Source organism: Cherax quadricarinatus, chromosome 30 (genome assembly GCF_038502225.1).
Source record: "Cherax quadricarinatus isolate ZL_2023a chromosome 30, ASM3850222v1, whole genome shotgun sequence".
NCBI classification, from domain to species: domain Eukaryota; kingdom Metazoa; phylum Arthropoda; class Malacostraca; order Decapoda; family Parastacidae; genus Cherax; species Cherax quadricarinatus.
In genome coordinates, this window is record NC_091321.1 from 36,613,454 (window position 1) to 36,630,098 (window position 16,645).

General features: G+C 42.5%; 1 protein-coding gene across 1 annotated transcript in view; it reads left to right on the top strand.

Moving 5' to 3' along the window:
• Positions 1–16,645, top strand: part of LOC128692552 (glucose dehydrogenase [FAD, quinone]-like) — a 152,226-nt gene that overhangs the window by 103,125 nt on the left and 32,456 nt on the right. Inside the window, exons 7-8 of the mRNA XM_053781700.2 lie at positions 11,275–11,331; positions 13,629–13,742. Coding sequence (XP_053637675.2) covers positions 11,275–11,331; positions 13,629–13,742 — 171 coding nt within the window. The remainder of the gene's footprint in view (positions 1–11,274; positions 11,332–13,628; positions 13,743–16,645) is intronic.

Genomic DNA, 16,645 nt, shown 5'->3' on the forward strand with positions numbered 1-16,645 from the left:
CAAAAATGTGGGATAGCTGGGGGCTTGAGCCTGGTCTAAGGGTAAAGGTAAAAGTTACACACATCTCAAGCCCCAACCGGCCACCCAGGGCTATCCCAGTTAAACAGAAAGCGCTAAACTGGTATGTGTTACTTCAAGGGGTTGGTTAACAGAGGGTTAGGCAAAAATCCCAATTAGGAAAATATATCTACTTAATCACCATAACATAACATAACATAAAAACCTTAATTCTAAACTCCCAAATGAAGGTACACACAGCTGGCTGGAGGTTCAGCCACCATAACACTAGGCTTCCGTCAGCGTCAGGCCGTCATTACACTACAAACCTCATTTCTTACTTCATCACTCATCCCACAGCACCCTGACCATGTCAGAGCCTGGGTGAACATACAGGTAATCCATATGAAAGCCTATGGCTTGAGTTGGATAAACAAAATGAGTGTACAACTACAAACTTAACTTAAATACACAGCATCTCCGACGCTAGCCTCTACACACCATGCTAACGTCACGTGACTCCCTCCCCACGCTTACTCTGCGTACCCAAACATCCTTGGAAAATAAATCATTAACACCATTTCTTTATAATTACAGTTAGAGTACTTTACAGTACCCCTAAATGCACATTATCAATTATAAAATTATTCCTTACAGCTACAATATTCATATTATTATGGCACACTTCACCACTATATGTACATTACGATGTCATGCAGAACCCTGCGTAACAACCTTCATGAATATTCTATACACACCATTCAGTGCCACTCCATACAAATCCTCGTCTCTGATGCCGTATGTCTCTCTCACAATTTTGGGCAATAACTCATCAACTGACGTAGGCGTTAAAGCCCCACTAATGAGCTCAATGCCCACAGTATTCATACCCTTCTGCGCACACCTGGCGCCATGTTATTGACTGAGTAGCTCGTCTGGGAAAACAGTAGAGGGGTGCAAAGCACGACCGCACTCTACCTCATCCAGGCAGCAAATGTGTACGAATGTAATTTTTTTTTTATATTTTATTGAAAAAGACACAATACAAGATGTAAATAAATAAAAGAACACAATAATTAGCCACTTGCAAATACAGTGATCTAGTGTCAACCCCCATCAGACCCTAAGTGTTACAATCATATCGTATTAAAGGGTAAACCATCACCTAACAATGAAAAGAGCATGATAATACCTGCTCAGAAAATACACTAACAGAATCTAAACCTACAATACACTCCTGTTACACTGTACAATAAAACCTCCTTGCACAAAGCACACAGAAGATATGATAAACATAGGAATAAAAACATTATACATTACAATAATGAAACAAAAGGCAAACCTAAGCCTTCAATAAAATTGCCAAGACATACCACCATAATACTTCCCGCCAAGTGCTGGAAGCGCCTAACACAGCTCCAGCACCGAACAAAAACATTAACACAAACAACGCTTACAATTTATGTCAGCGCTCACCCCTCCCCCCACTGCTCTGTTAAATAAGACCCCTTGCACAAGTTGCACTGTAAATGTCACACAACCTATAAATTTTAAAAATAAAGAACATTGATCTAAAACGTTAGGCAAAACAAAGCCTATAATAAACATTACATTAGGGCATTTCACAATGAAACCCCACCTAAACACTGGGCAAGACACGTCCGCAAGCAAATGATTTAACATTATGTATACAAGTACAATCCATACAAATAACAAAATTCTATCGTAAGGTCTCAAAACGATCTAGTTACATAAGAACATAAGAACGAAGGAACACTGCAGAAGGCCTACTGGCCCATGCGAGGCAGGTCCAAGTCTCCTACCGGCTTAAGCCAATGCACCCAACCTAGACAGGTCAGGTCACATTGACTTAAGGGAGGAACACGGCAACCGACCTGTTAGCACAAGCTATCAGGTCTAACTCACACCCACCCACATCTACTCATGTATTTATCCAACCTATTTTTAAAGCTACACAACGTTCTGGCCTCTATAACGGTACTTGGGAGTTTGTTCCACTCATCCACAACTCTATTACCAAACCAGTACTTTCCTATATCCTTCCTGAATCTGAATTTTTCCAACTTAAAACCATTGCTGCGAATCCTGTCTAGGCTAGATATTTTCAGCACACTATTTACATCCCCTTTATTTATTCCTGTCTTCCACTTATACACCTCAATCATATCCCCCCTAATTCTACGTCTTTCTAGAGAGTGCAGTTTCAGGGCTCTCAGTCTATCCTCATAGGGAAGGTTTCTGATACATGGGATCATCTTTGTCATCCTCCTTTGTACATTTTCCAGAGAATTTATATCCATTCTGTAATACGGTGACCAAAACTGTGCAGCATAATCTAAATGAGGCCTAACCAAGGATGTATAGAGTTGAAGAACAACCTGAGGACTCCTATTATTTATGCTTCTTGATATGAAGCCAAGGATTCTATTAGCTTTATTACGAACACTTATGCACTGTTGTCTTGGTTTCAGATTACTGCTAACCAGAACTCCTAAATCTTTTTCGCAATCCGTAATATTAAGATCTACATTATTTAGTTTATATGTGGCATGGTTATTGTCCTGTCCAACATTTAGAACTTTGCATTTGTCTATATTAAACTGCATCTGCCACTTCTCCGACCACTGCATCAGTCTATTCAAATCTTCCTGGAGTGCTCGAATGTCCTCGTCAGAATGAATTCGACGGCCTATTTTGGTGTCATCGGCAAACTTGCCGATGTCGCTCTTTATGCCCTCATCTATGTCGTTTATGTAGATTGTGAACAGCAGGGGGCCCAACACTGACCCCTGTGGAACACCGCTCGTGACGCTACCCCACTCTGATTTCTCCCCATTTATGCAAACTCTCTGCTGCCTATTTGTCAACCATGCCTCTATCCAGGAAAAAATTTCTCCTCCTATTCCATGTGCTTTAATTTTCCTCAATAGTCTCTGATGTGGGACCCTGTCAAAAGCCTTACTGAAGTCCATATACACAATATCATATTCATTACCATGATCTACCTCCTCAAATACCTTAGTGAAAAAAGTTAATAAATTCGTAAGGCAGGAATGCCCCTTTGTAAAACCATGCTGAGATTCGTTGATTAATTTATGCTTTTCAAGGTGGCTACGAACTGCCTCGGCAATTATTGATTCCATAAATTTTCCCACTATGGAGGTTAGGCTTATTGGTCTATAGTTCGAAGCTAAGGACCTGTCACCTGTTTTGAAAATAGGTATCACATTTGCCATTTTCCACTTATCTGGCACCATGCCAGTTTGTAGTGATATGTTGAAAAGATTAGCCAAAGGTGTGCTAAGCTCCTCTTTACATTCCTTTAGAACCCTTGCATACAGTTCATCAGGGCCTGGGGATTTGTTAGGTTTTAATTTATCTATTTGCCTAAGGACCATGTCCCTTGTGACCCTAATAGTGCACAGTTTATTATCGTCCTGTTCTACATAATTTATCATTACTGGAATATCGCTGGTATCCTCCTGTGTAAAAACTGAGAGGAAGTATGTGTTAAACATTCTACACATTTCCTTATCACTGTCAGTGAGCTGACCCGAGGAACTTTTGAGTGGGCCTATCTTGTCCCTGATCTTACTTCTGTATACCTGAAAGAATCCTTTTGGGTTAGTCTTCGATTGTCTTGCAACTTTAACCTCATAGTCTCTTTTTGCTTTTCTAATTCCCTTTTTTATTTCTCTCTTTAACTGAATATATCGATTTCTTAATTGCCCCTCTCCTCTTTTGATTAGCCTATATATGCCTCTCTTTTGACCAATCAGATATTTTAATCTATTGTTCATCCATTTAGGATCATTTTTGTTTGATCTGATTTCCCTATTTGGAACATAATTTGACTGAGCAGCTAGAACTATGCCCTGGAAAGCATCATATCGGCAACCATCACCACCTACCTGACCCTTAGTCAGGTCATTCCAGTTCAGCCCACCTAAGTAATTTTTCAGTCCTATGAAATCAGCCAAGCGAAAGTCAGGGACGGAGACTTGATTGCCATTATTAGGGGAATTCCATGATATATTAAAACTGAGTGATTTGTGATCACTCTCCCCAAGTTCATCATTAACCTCAAGATTATTAATTAGTGTTTCCCTACTGGCAAGAACCAAGTCAAGGAGGTTATTTCCCCTAGTTGGCTCTGTCACAAACTGTTTTAAAAAACAATCCTGGATCGTATCAAGAAAGTCACCCGACTCTAAATTTCCTGTCAAATTGCTCCAGTCAATCTGTCTATAGTTGAAATCTCCCATTAGCACAACATTTTCGTATGTAGATGCCTTACGAATTTCGTCCCATAGAAGTTTACTGCACTCCCTATCAAGATTTGGGGCCCTGTAAATCACACCCAAAATTAGTTTTTCTCGGCCCTCGAGAAGCTGTAACCAAACAGATTCAGTGGCTGACGCTTCTAATTTAATATCTTGTCTAACACAACAATTTAAATTGTCTCTGACATACATCGCTACTCCACCACCTTTCCTGTTGACCCTGTCAGTGTGGAATAATTTATAGCCTTGTATGTGACATTCAGAGGGCATCTCTCTATCTTTCAGATTGAGCCAGGTCTCTGTTATAGCAATAATATCTATGTTTCCTGCACTTGCAATTAATCTTAGCTCATCTATCTTATTTCTAACACTCCTGCTATTAGTATAGTAAACCTTAAGGGAGCTAGTCCCTTGCTGCCCTCTGCTGTCCCCCTTTGTTTGCTGACCTGTTCTATTGTCTTTATTTATAACTTCATGCTGAATGCCTTTTATACATTTACTGTTTCCAACCCTAGTGTTGCAACCTGCTTGTTTCCCACACACACCCATACCTCTATCTTCCATCAGTTTAAAATCATAGGCATTTCACCAATGGCCTTCTCAATCGAGTCTGCAAGTGCTACCACCCCTGCCCCAGAGAGATGTACCCCATCCCTTGCATACATATCATGTTTGCCATAAAAGTTGTTCCAGTTGTCAATGAATGGGATTGCAAGTTCCTCGCAGTATCTGTCTAGCCAGCAATTTACACCAATTGCCCTAGACAACCATTCATTTCCTACTCCCCTTCTAGGCAAGATGCTACATATGATTGGGATCCCTCCCTTAGACTTAATGAAATCTATAGCTGACCTGTACTTATCTAGCAGCTCTTCTCTCCTACCCTTCCCAATATCATTTCCACCAGCACTGAGACAGATAATGGGCTTGTTCCCATTACCTGACATGATATTATCCAGCCTGTTGACAATGTCCCCAACACCAGCTCCAGGGAAGCACACTCTATCTCTCATCTTCTTATTCCTATTACAAAAAGCACGGTCAATATATCTTACCTGAGAATCACCAACCACAAGAATGCGCTTACCTTCATTAGCAGGGGCAGTAGTACCCTTACCTTCACTGGCCACTGAAGTACATTCATCCTGGAGAACAGAGAAGCGATTTCCTACCTTCAGATCTTCACTCTTAATTTTCCTTACTCTGATGCGCCTCCCATTACTGTGAACAACTCGCCACTTGTAGCAGGTGCTGGGCTGCACCTCACTGCTGGTAGCCGTTGCTACCTGCCCAACTACAGCCTCCTCACAGCGAGAGACAGACTGCACCTCACTGCTAGAAGTCTCATTCCCCACAACTCCAGCCACCTCACACTCTCTCCCAGACCCATTGAGGTGGACCTTCAGCCTCCTAATCTCCTCCTGGAGAAGCAAGACCTCCTCCTTCAACTCTCCAACCTCAGTTTTTAAAACACTGCAGAAGCAAGCCATGCTTCTGCATTAAAACCTTATTTCCCTATTTGAAGCACAAAAATACATCATGAGAAGTTATATAACAAGCCTAAATCTGGCACTGAGTAACATTAACTTAAAAAAAAAAAAAAAAAAAAAAATTAATAATTAAAGATTGTGATAGTAGGTTCATATACATATATCTCAGATTATATAAGCCATGTAAAGGCTGATACCTTTTAAAGAACCATACATCAAGTACATACTTTTTTGAATATGCTTGAGCTAAGCCAAACATTAACAGGATATATACACACATGACCGTCACGTTCACCTATTAGCAATACACGACAGGCCATTGCTTGAGATTATCTCATGCGTCGGTGTTCGACATTTATCCATTATCAGTATCACAATAACAATACAGTTATCTTAAATATCGACCCTAAGGTACATCAGTGTATAACTAATAGTGACGAGGGTCGCCGACTTATGCCAGGGATTGCTTAAACCTCTATAGTTTCAAAATCTAACCTGAAGGCGTCATCAAACTGACGACAATATTACTATAGCATGTGTCGATTCTGCTACACAAATGATGTGTATTATAAAAGGTTAACGTACATTTTATTTGATCTATTCACTTGACAAACAATATAACAAAATTTTTTTCAAAGCCCCTGTTCGTTCTCGTTTATACCTTCTAAACCTTACATGACCGCCCCTTCCCAATGTTTCATCATTATTTCTCACCATTCCAAATCCAACCGTTACTCTCGCTCACACACGAAAAGGCCAGCCACGTCTACCCTCTATGGTACTAATGCCCATAAATCACGAACATGAAAATTACAATATCCCACTGAAAAAGTCGAAAGCCATCTACCCCCAGCAATCTCTCTATTCCTCTGCTGTGTACCATAAAAAATCGCTGCCAGCGCCCTGATCCTCTCTCTTGCTGATACGTGTCTGCAGGCCCATGAAGTATATACAAAGTCAGTGACTAGATATCCAATCGCCCTTTGTACCGGCAACCCTACCCCCCCACATCTAGACTTAACGCTCTTAAGACACTAATTCCCTCACCTCCCACCATCTGAATAACTCTGCTAAACCACACTCTTACCGCTTCCAATCTCTCACAAAAAAACACTGCGTGGAAAGCCGTGTCAATATCCCCACACACACAACGCTCCTTACCCACTTGCACACGTCTATTTGCTAAAACCTTCCCGGAAGGCAATATATTGTAAAGGAATTTATACATGACCTCCCGTACCCCGGCCCTCAATCGTAACTCCTTCAAGCGACCCCAAATATCACACCATGCATACATTGGATATATACCCTCTGCGCTAACCACCCCCTCCCTCTCTCCCACCCTTGCCAGTTTTCTAATCTTGATTCGACTTGGATCCCTTGCATAAATTAAAACCCTCAGCATGTTCTCGCATCTCGTAACATCCCCACCATTCATCCATGGTACCAAATCCCCTCGAATCCAATTCAAACCTGTACCAACCCTCCGACCCTCACGCAAATAACTATGTTTAACGTACATACCTAATATTCTCATGTGCAGATTCATTAACCCCAGTCCACCCCGACTAGTCGGTAAATACACAACATCTCTCGCTAACCAATCACAACCTGAACCCCATATATATCTAAATACACGCTTCAATAAAAGTTTCTCATCACACGCCACTAACGGATACATACTTACCACGTGCCACAACTTACCAAACAAAAGCACATTCGCTACAATTACACGCTGATGCAAAGTTAAGCCTCCTGCACGCAACCCCGCCAAGCGACCTAACACCCTATCCACAACCTCACTCGAATTAACCTTCCTCGCTTCCTGAATGTTTCTCATATGAACAATTCCAATTTACTAAAGGCCAACCCTCCTCCTGACCTATGTCCCCACTAATGCTATCTCCCACGTGCATAAGCATTGACTTATCCTTATTGACCATCATCCCCGTTGCTCTCCCAAAAAGTTTTACCAATTCACCTACTTTTCGTAAATCCCGTGATCCCCTATATAAAATCGTGGTGTCATCCACATAGCCTACGATTCCCGCTTTTATCCCCACCCTTCCTCGCATTTCATCCTCATTCACACCCTCCCGTACAGCTCTGAAAAAAGGATCCTGAAGTAACGCAAAAAGAATCTGCGATACAGGACACCCCTGTTAAACCACGTTTCATTCCAATTAAATTCCCTAACCTGCCATTTACCTGTGCTCTAAACATAGCCTGCTCATACAAAGCCATCGTCCAACTTACTATTTCCTTCCCGAATCCCTTCCACTGCATGAACTTCCATAAAGCCTCACGCTCCACACAATCGTATGCCGCATGCCAGTCCAAAGCCAGTATTCCCCCTGCATTACCCTTCCCGCTTTCGTCAATGAACCTGCGTATAATACCTTGCCCCACACACATTGATCTTCCGGGTACCCCATATTGCCCTTCATCCAAAACCTTCTCTAATACCCTTTTAATTCTATTACCTAACATTTTCGTAAATATTTTATAATCACCACACATTAATGTTATCGACCTATAATTTTGGACACAGTTCCCCGTAGCCTTTTTTGGAATCATAACCACAACGCCTGTTCTTTGTTGTTCCCCGAGTCTTCCGCTTGTTTTCATTTCGTTAAATAATACCACTAGAAAGTCGTGTAGGCATTCCCAGTTTTCCTTATAGAAATCACAAGGGATACCATCGATCCCCGGTGATTTCCCAGCACTCATACTCTCTACCGCTAGCCTAACCTCCTCCTCACTTATGCTTCCATTCAAATTCATTCGATCCTTATTCTCTAAATCACAACATATCCATTCACCCATTTTTTCTAGCACTTCCTTAGAGATCCCCACATTCTCATATTGCGATTCGTACCATTTATCCACATAGCAACTCATTCCCTCAGTTGTCGTAATGTACTGTCCCCTGCTATACGCCCCCATTTGCTCGTGCACTTCCAATCCCATTAATTTTGTTGCCCTTCGGCGTTTGCCCTGCTCCCGCAGGACAACCGCCGAAGGGCGATCTCCCCATAATACCTCCTGTATGCCACTCGCTATCCGCGCCGCATCAAAATTACGATTATGGATATCCCCTATCATGCGCTTTAAGTTTTCAATTTCCGCCACCGGGTACACCCCCGTATCATTCACATAACAGTCCTGCAGTTGGTTTTCCAGATAAGACAAAGTTCCACGTTGCATTTTTCGTTCCTCTACCCCACTCCTCTGATAGAAGTCTCTCACCTTCCTCTTGCCAATCGTGTCCCACCACTCAATAATATCACTCCCTACCCTACGGTTATCCCACCATTCCTTCCATACACTCGCAAAAGATTCCCTCACGCTCCTTTTACGCATTAACCCAACATTCCGGCATGCCAACAAGGGGGCCGTCACGCCAGTGTCCCAACGCCGCCAGATGCACGGTGCCGTAACGGTCAAAAACGTTCCTTAAATCGCTTTCGTCCGCTTCAAAGGGTACGTTGCGCACCTTCACCCATGTGTAAACACGGGAGACATCTCGAAGGCGGACGGTAACACCAGGGTTAACAGTCTTTATCACATTCTGGTATTTAGCAACCATATTCTCATAGGTGCAGCCTTGTCTGAATTTGACGAATAACCTCGTATTGCCATTTAATGCTACACCGTAAAGGTCTTCATTGGCAATTCCATACGTAACTCTCAGGATCGCCGTCAGCAGAATATGAGTATTCTGACTATTAAATGAGCCAGTCACTAAATCAAGGCAGACAGTGTTGACGCGCCTGCATCCTCCTTCTGCCATTGTGAGTAGACTGGTGAAAACTGCGCAGAGACTAGACGAATCAGGAGCTACTGCGCAGCCTGTCCGCACAGCCCAAGAGCGATATGAACAATTTTAATGTAATTACTACGCAAAGTTTGTGTAGGGGAGTTGCGTGTCTCACTGCTGAAATGTGACTGGCCAGCCGTCGGCTAAGCCTACCCCGTGGGTACTCAAACTGGTAGGCTGGAGGTGCCTAAGGCACCTCCAGCCTATGGGAAGTGTAACTACTGTCTTAAGCTAAACGACTGTCTCTAACTTAACTTAAATTTGTGTAGTAGTAATGTAGTAATTTAGTGTATAAACAGGACAGGTATTACAAGGCTAATTCTTAGAATTAAGTATATACAGAAGTGACACTTCTCTAGGCGTCGTTCTTCTCTCGGTATTTTCCACAGGAACATCCTCCATGTATACTCCACCAACCTGAAAAAACTACATTTTTCCGGAACAAAATTCTAGTAGATAACAGTGGTAGTAGATAACAGTGGTAGTAGATAACAATGGTAGTAGATAACAGTGGTAGTAGATAACAGTGGTAGTAGATAACAGTGGTAGTAGATAACAGTGGTAGTAGATAACAATGGTAGTAGATAACAGTGGTAGTAGATAACAGTGGTAGTAGATAACAGTGGTAGTAGATAACAGTGGTAGTAGATAACAGTGGTAGTAGATAACAGTGGTACTAGATAACAGTGGTAGTAGATAGCATCAACTTTATTTCGCTACTATTCCTGTATTTGACTGAAGAAACTGTTTCTTCACCGCATTTGTCTTACTCTTCAGCGTGTCGGAATTATATACCATTTTTAACAAACATAGCGGAAGAAACTCTTGGAAGAACTTCCTACAAAATACTTACGATGATAGTATTATAGAAAGACTAGTGTAGAAATTAGCTAGGTAATATTATAGGTACAATTCAGAGGACAAATAAAATGTTGCCGATATAGATAGTTTATTAATTTAGTCAGGATGAGGCAAGGCAGGATATTGAAGAAATGTATAAATATAGAGAGTAAGGAAGGTGTAGAGGGTTGGGAGGAGGTTTTTGAGATGAAAGGATTTGGCACCTGTAGACATGTGTTATCAGGGGGAATAAGTGGTTTCTGGAACATGCTGCTGGAGTGTGAACAAGATAAAATCAGTGAAGAGATTCAAGGAAAATTGGTTAGGTGAACTTACATTCTGGAGGTGGGAAGTAGAGTGTAGTGGTGTTGGTGAGGTCACCGCATCAACCCCACTACACTGCTAGGTCATTTATTTGCATTGTACTGTTTCAACACTTCTGGAATGACAGCTGTTGATTAATAAATGGAAAGCTTGCTTTCTCTGGGTCAATCTACCTTGTTTGAAAACATCTGATTTCTTACCTGACATTCAAAAGTCACTACTTTCAGGTTTAATGCTAAGATTTCCAATGACTTGAACGAGAATTACTTTGATAAAATTTTGGAGCTTATAAAGTTTGCCTTTACAATTCTTACCTTCATGTAGCTATCATATTTTATGTGTAAATTTCAAAATTAATTTCGTGGTTAGTCATGTGAACGATAGAGCATAGCATTACTGTCATTACCTGGTCTAGCATCTTTTGTGTTCATACAAGATTTTATTGGATGAAAATACACCCATAGTAGTTATTTCTGTTATGTTTCTTTATTTCCTCCAGGTTCTCTTTGATGACGATAAGCGAGCAGTTGGCGTCACATTTGAACACCTGGGAAAGGTCTGTCTTAGTCTATACATCTGATTATTCGCACTTTTAGCAGATTAATTTCCACACTACCCCTCGTCTCTTCTATTCAATTACTTCATCTATTTTTTTTCAAATTAGCTTTACCCTTTTATATAGCAATATAGTATTATATTATCACATAGGGACCCGTAAAGCGCCTGAGTGAATGGAAGTGGAACAGAGATTCAGTTCCTTCCATCAGGAGTCCGTTGTAGTTACCCAGCGCTGATGTCCAGCTTTAACAAGACACCGTGTGTAGTAGTTACCCAGCGCTGATGTACAGCTTCAACAAGACACCGTGTGTAGTAGTTACCCAGCGCTGATGTACAGCTTCAACAAGACACCGTGTGTAGTAGTTACCCAGCGCTGATGTACAGCTTCAACAAGACACCGTGTGTAGTAGTTACCCAGCGCTGATGTACAGCTTCAACAAGACACCGTGTGTAGTAGTTACCCAGCGCTGATGTACAGCTTCAACAAGACACCGTGTGTAGTAGTTACCCAGCGCTGATGTACAGCTTCAACAAGACACCGTGTGTAGTAGTTACCCAGCGCTGATGTACAGCTTCAACAAGACACCGTGTGTAGTAGTTACCCAGCGCTGATGTACAGCTTCAACAAGACACCGTGTGTAGTAGTTACCCAGCGCTGATGTACAGCTTCAACAAGACACCGTGTGTAGTAGTTACCCAGCGCTGATGTACAGCTTCAACAAGACACCGTGTGTAGTAGTTACCCAGCGCTGATGTACAGCTTCAACAAGACACCGTGTGTAGTAGTTACCCAGCGCTGATGTACAGCTTCAACAAGACACCGTGTGTAGTAGTTGCCCAGCACTGATGTACAGCTTCAACAAGACACCGTGTGTAGTAGTTACCCAGCGCTGATGTACAGCTTCAACAAGACACCGTGTGTAGTAGTTACCCAGCGCTGATGTACAGCTTCAACAAGACACCGTGTGTAGTAGTTACCCAGCGCTGATGTACAGCTTCAACAAGACACCGTGTGTAGTAGTTACCCAGCGCTGATGTACAGCTTCAACAAGACACCGTGTGTAGTAGTTACCCAGCGCTGATGTACAGCTTCAACAAGACACCGTGTGTAGTAGTTACCCAGCACTGATGTACAGCTTCAACAAGACACCGTGTGTAGTAGTTACCCAGCGCTGATGTACAGCTTCAACAAGACACCGTGTGTAGTAGTTACCCAGCGCTGATGTACAGCTTCAACAAGACACCGTGTGTAGTAGTTACCCAGCACTGATGTACAGCTTCAACAAGACACCGTGTGTAGTAGTTACCCAGCGCTGATGTACAGCTTCAACAAGACACCGTGTGTAGTAGTTACCCAGCACTGATGTACAGCTTCAACAAGACACCGTGTGTAGTAGTTACCCAGCACTGATGTACAGCTTCAACAAGACACCGTGTGTAGTAGTTACCCAGCACTGATGTACAGCTTTAACAATACACCTCAATAACAGGATATATTTACTAAAAAGTTTTAAACCACTCGTCTGTATCAATTACCTAAGTTTACACTATTCTGTTCCATCCTGGTCCAGCCTGGTTCAGCCTGGTATATTGAAGGTATTCAGACTTATAGTTTTTTTTTTTTTTTTAAGTCTCACTGGACAAGCGGCATTATTCAGCATACATCAATTTGCAGAGAGAAAAAAATCTTTTACTATGAGATAATTTACTAAATTTTCCTTGTGATATATATTGGAATATTCTGCTGAAACCTTAACTCGCCCTCTTCTCTTCAGTACAACTATGCTACCAGATCGTTCAATATGTTACAACTACCAACACAGATTGGCAAATTAGTTTTTTCTACCAACTGTCCCCGGACCTATTATGTTGATTTAAGTTAATTTAGCAGGTTCATTATGCACCCCATACCCATGGTGTGGGCAGTATCAAAAAATTAGACATTATGTATCCAGGGTCTAGGTGCCAAGAAATTATAGCTTTGTAAGTTATAGTGGTATCGAACTGTTATTGAGTTTTTGGTCTAGACGGTCATAATGAGTTGCGCCTCTGTAATCTTTTGATTACTACCCATACCCAGTACCCATCCCATATTACCAAGATTACGGAGGTACCTAATGGGTCCACAAGGACCGGACAGCCAATAAATGGTAGTTAAGCAAGTTACAGGTTTTTGACCCGATTACAGTCGTAATGAGCTGTCTGTGTTTTCTCTAGTCTACCCCCACCCCCAGGATTAAGTATGGGAGCGAGTAACAAAGTCATTCAACAAAATCACTGGTCTTTGTGTTGCAGGTTCGCAAAGTGTTGGCACGGCGAGAAGTGATAGTGTCAGCAGGAGCTATTGGTTCCCCTCACCTGCTGATGGTGTCAGGTATCGGCCCGGCTCAGCACCTCACTCAGCATGGGGTCAGTAATGCTCTAATATTCACGTGCTTTTACAGGTTGAAATTGTGATTTTGGCTTATGAAGTGGCTAGTGCTGTCTCAGACAAGCTGAGTGTACTACGCTGATGCAAAATTAATCGGTTTGAACACAGGGAAAATGTTATATTTCACTGATGTTCATTAGCGTAGTGTAATACTACTTTAGGCCGACCTCAAATAGATTGGTTGAAATTAACCTAAAATACCAAGGTAAGATAAAGTTGCCTAGTTAATGTAGGTGGTGGTGAAGGCTACACACTGATAATGTAGGTGGTGGTGAAGGCTACGCACTGATAATGTTGGTGATGGTGAAGGCTACACACTGATAATGTAGGTGGTGGTGAAGGCTACACTCTGATAATGTTGTTGGTGGTGAAGGCTACACATTGATAATGTAGGTGGTGGTGAAGGCTACACATTGATAATGTAGGTGGTGGTGAAGGCTACACACTGATAATGTTGGTGATGGTGAAGGCTACACACTGATAATGTTGGTGATGGTGAAGGCTACACACTGATAATGTTGGTGGTGGTGAAGGCTACACACTGATAATGTTGGTGGTGGTGAAGGCTACACACTGATAATGTTGGTGGTGGTGAAGGCTACACACTGATAATGTTGGTGGTGGTGAAGGCTACACACTGATAATGTTGGTGGTGGTGAAGGCTACACACTGATAATGTTGGTGGTGGTGAAGGCTACACACTGATAATGTTGGTAGTGGTGAAGGCTACACACTGATAATGTATTTGGTGGTGAAGGCTACACACTGATAATGTTGGTGATGGTGAAGGCTACACACTGATAATGTTGGTGGTGGTGAAGGCTACACACTGATAATGTTGGTGGTGGTGAAGGCTACACACTGATAATGTATTTGGTGGTGAAGGCTACACACTGATAATGTTGGTGATGGTGAAGGCTACACACTGATAATGTTGGTGGTGGTGAAGGCTACACACTGATAATGTTGGTAGTGGTGAAGGCTACACACTGATAATGTTGGTGGTGGTGAAGGCTACACACTGATAATGTTGGTAGTGGTGAAGGCTACACACTGATAATGTTGGTGATGGTGAAGGCTACACACTGATAATGTTGGTGGTGGTGAAGGCTACACACTGATAATGTTGGTGGTGGTGAAGGCTTCACACTGATAATGTATTTGGTGGTGAAGGCTACACACTGATAATGTTGGTGATGGTGAAGGCTACACACTGATAATGTTGGTGGTGGTGAAGGCTACACACTGATAATGTTGGTAGTGGTGAAGGCTACACACTGATAATGTTGGTGATGGTGAAGGCTACACACTGATAATGTTGGTGGTGGTGAAGGCTACAAACTGATAATGTTGGTGGTGGTGAAGGCTACACACTGATAATGTTGGTGGTGGTGAAGGCTACACACTGATAATGTTGTTGGTGGTGAAGGCTACACACTGATAATGTTGGTGGTGGTGAAGGCTACACACTGATAATGTTGGTGGTGGTGAAGGCTACACACTGATAATGTTGGTGGTGGTGAAGGCTACACACTGTTAATGTTGGTGGTGGTGAAGGCTACACACTGATAATGTTGGTGGTGGTGAAGGCTACACACTGATAATGTTGGTGGTGGTGAAGGCTACACACTGATAATGTTGGTGGTGGTGAAGGCTACACACTGATAATGTTGGTGGTGGTGAAGGCTACACACTGATAATGTTGGTGGTGGTGAAGGCTACACACTGATAATGTTGGTGGTGGTGAAGGCTACACACTGATAATGTTGGTGGTGGTGAAGGCTACACACTGATAATGTTGGTGGTGGTGAAGGCTACACACTGATAATGTTGGTGGTGGTGAAGGCTACACACTGATAATGTTGGTGGTGGTGAAGGCTACACACTGATAATGTTGGTAGTGGTGAAGGCTACACACTGATAATGTATTTGGTGGTGAAGGCTACACACTGATAATGTTGGTGATGGTGAAGGCTACACACTGATAATGTTGGTGGTGGTGAAGGCTACACACTGATAATGTTGGTGGTGGTGAAGGCTACACACTGATAATGTATTTGGTGGTGAAGGCTACACACTGATAATGTTGGTGATGGTGAAGGCTACACACTGATAATGTTGGTGGTGGTGAAGGCTACACACTGATAATGTTGGTAGTGGTGAAGGCTACACACTGATAATGTTGGTGGTGGTGAAGGCTACACACTGATAATGTTGGTAGTGGTGAAGGCTACACACTGATAATGTTGGTGATGGTGAAGGCTACACACTGATAATGTTGGTGGTGGTGAAGGCTACACACTGATAATGTTGGTGGTGGTGAAGGCTACACACTGATAATGTATTTGGTGGTGAAGGCTACACACTGATAATGTTGGTGATGGTGAAGGCTACACACTGATAATGTTGGTGGTGGTGAAGGCTACACACTGATAATGTTGGTAGTGGTGAAGGCTACACACTGATAATGTTGGTGATGGTGAAGGCTACACACTGATAATGTTGGTGGTGGTGAAGGCTACAAACTGATAATGTTGGTGGTGGTGAAGGCTACACACTGATAATGTTGGTGGTGGTGAAGGCTACACACTGATAATGTTGTTGGTGGTGAAGGCTACACACTGATAATGTTGGTGGTGGTGAAGGCTACACACTGATAATGTTGGTGGTGGTGAAGGCTACACACTGATAATGTTGGTGGTGGTGAAGGCTACACACTGTTAATGTTGGTGGTGGTGAAGGCTACACACTGATAATGTTGGTGGTGGTGAAGGCTACACACTGATAATGTTGGTGGTGGTGAAGGCTACACACTGATAATGTTGGTGGTGGTGAAGGCTACACACTGATAATGTTGGTGGTGGTGAAGGCTACACACTGA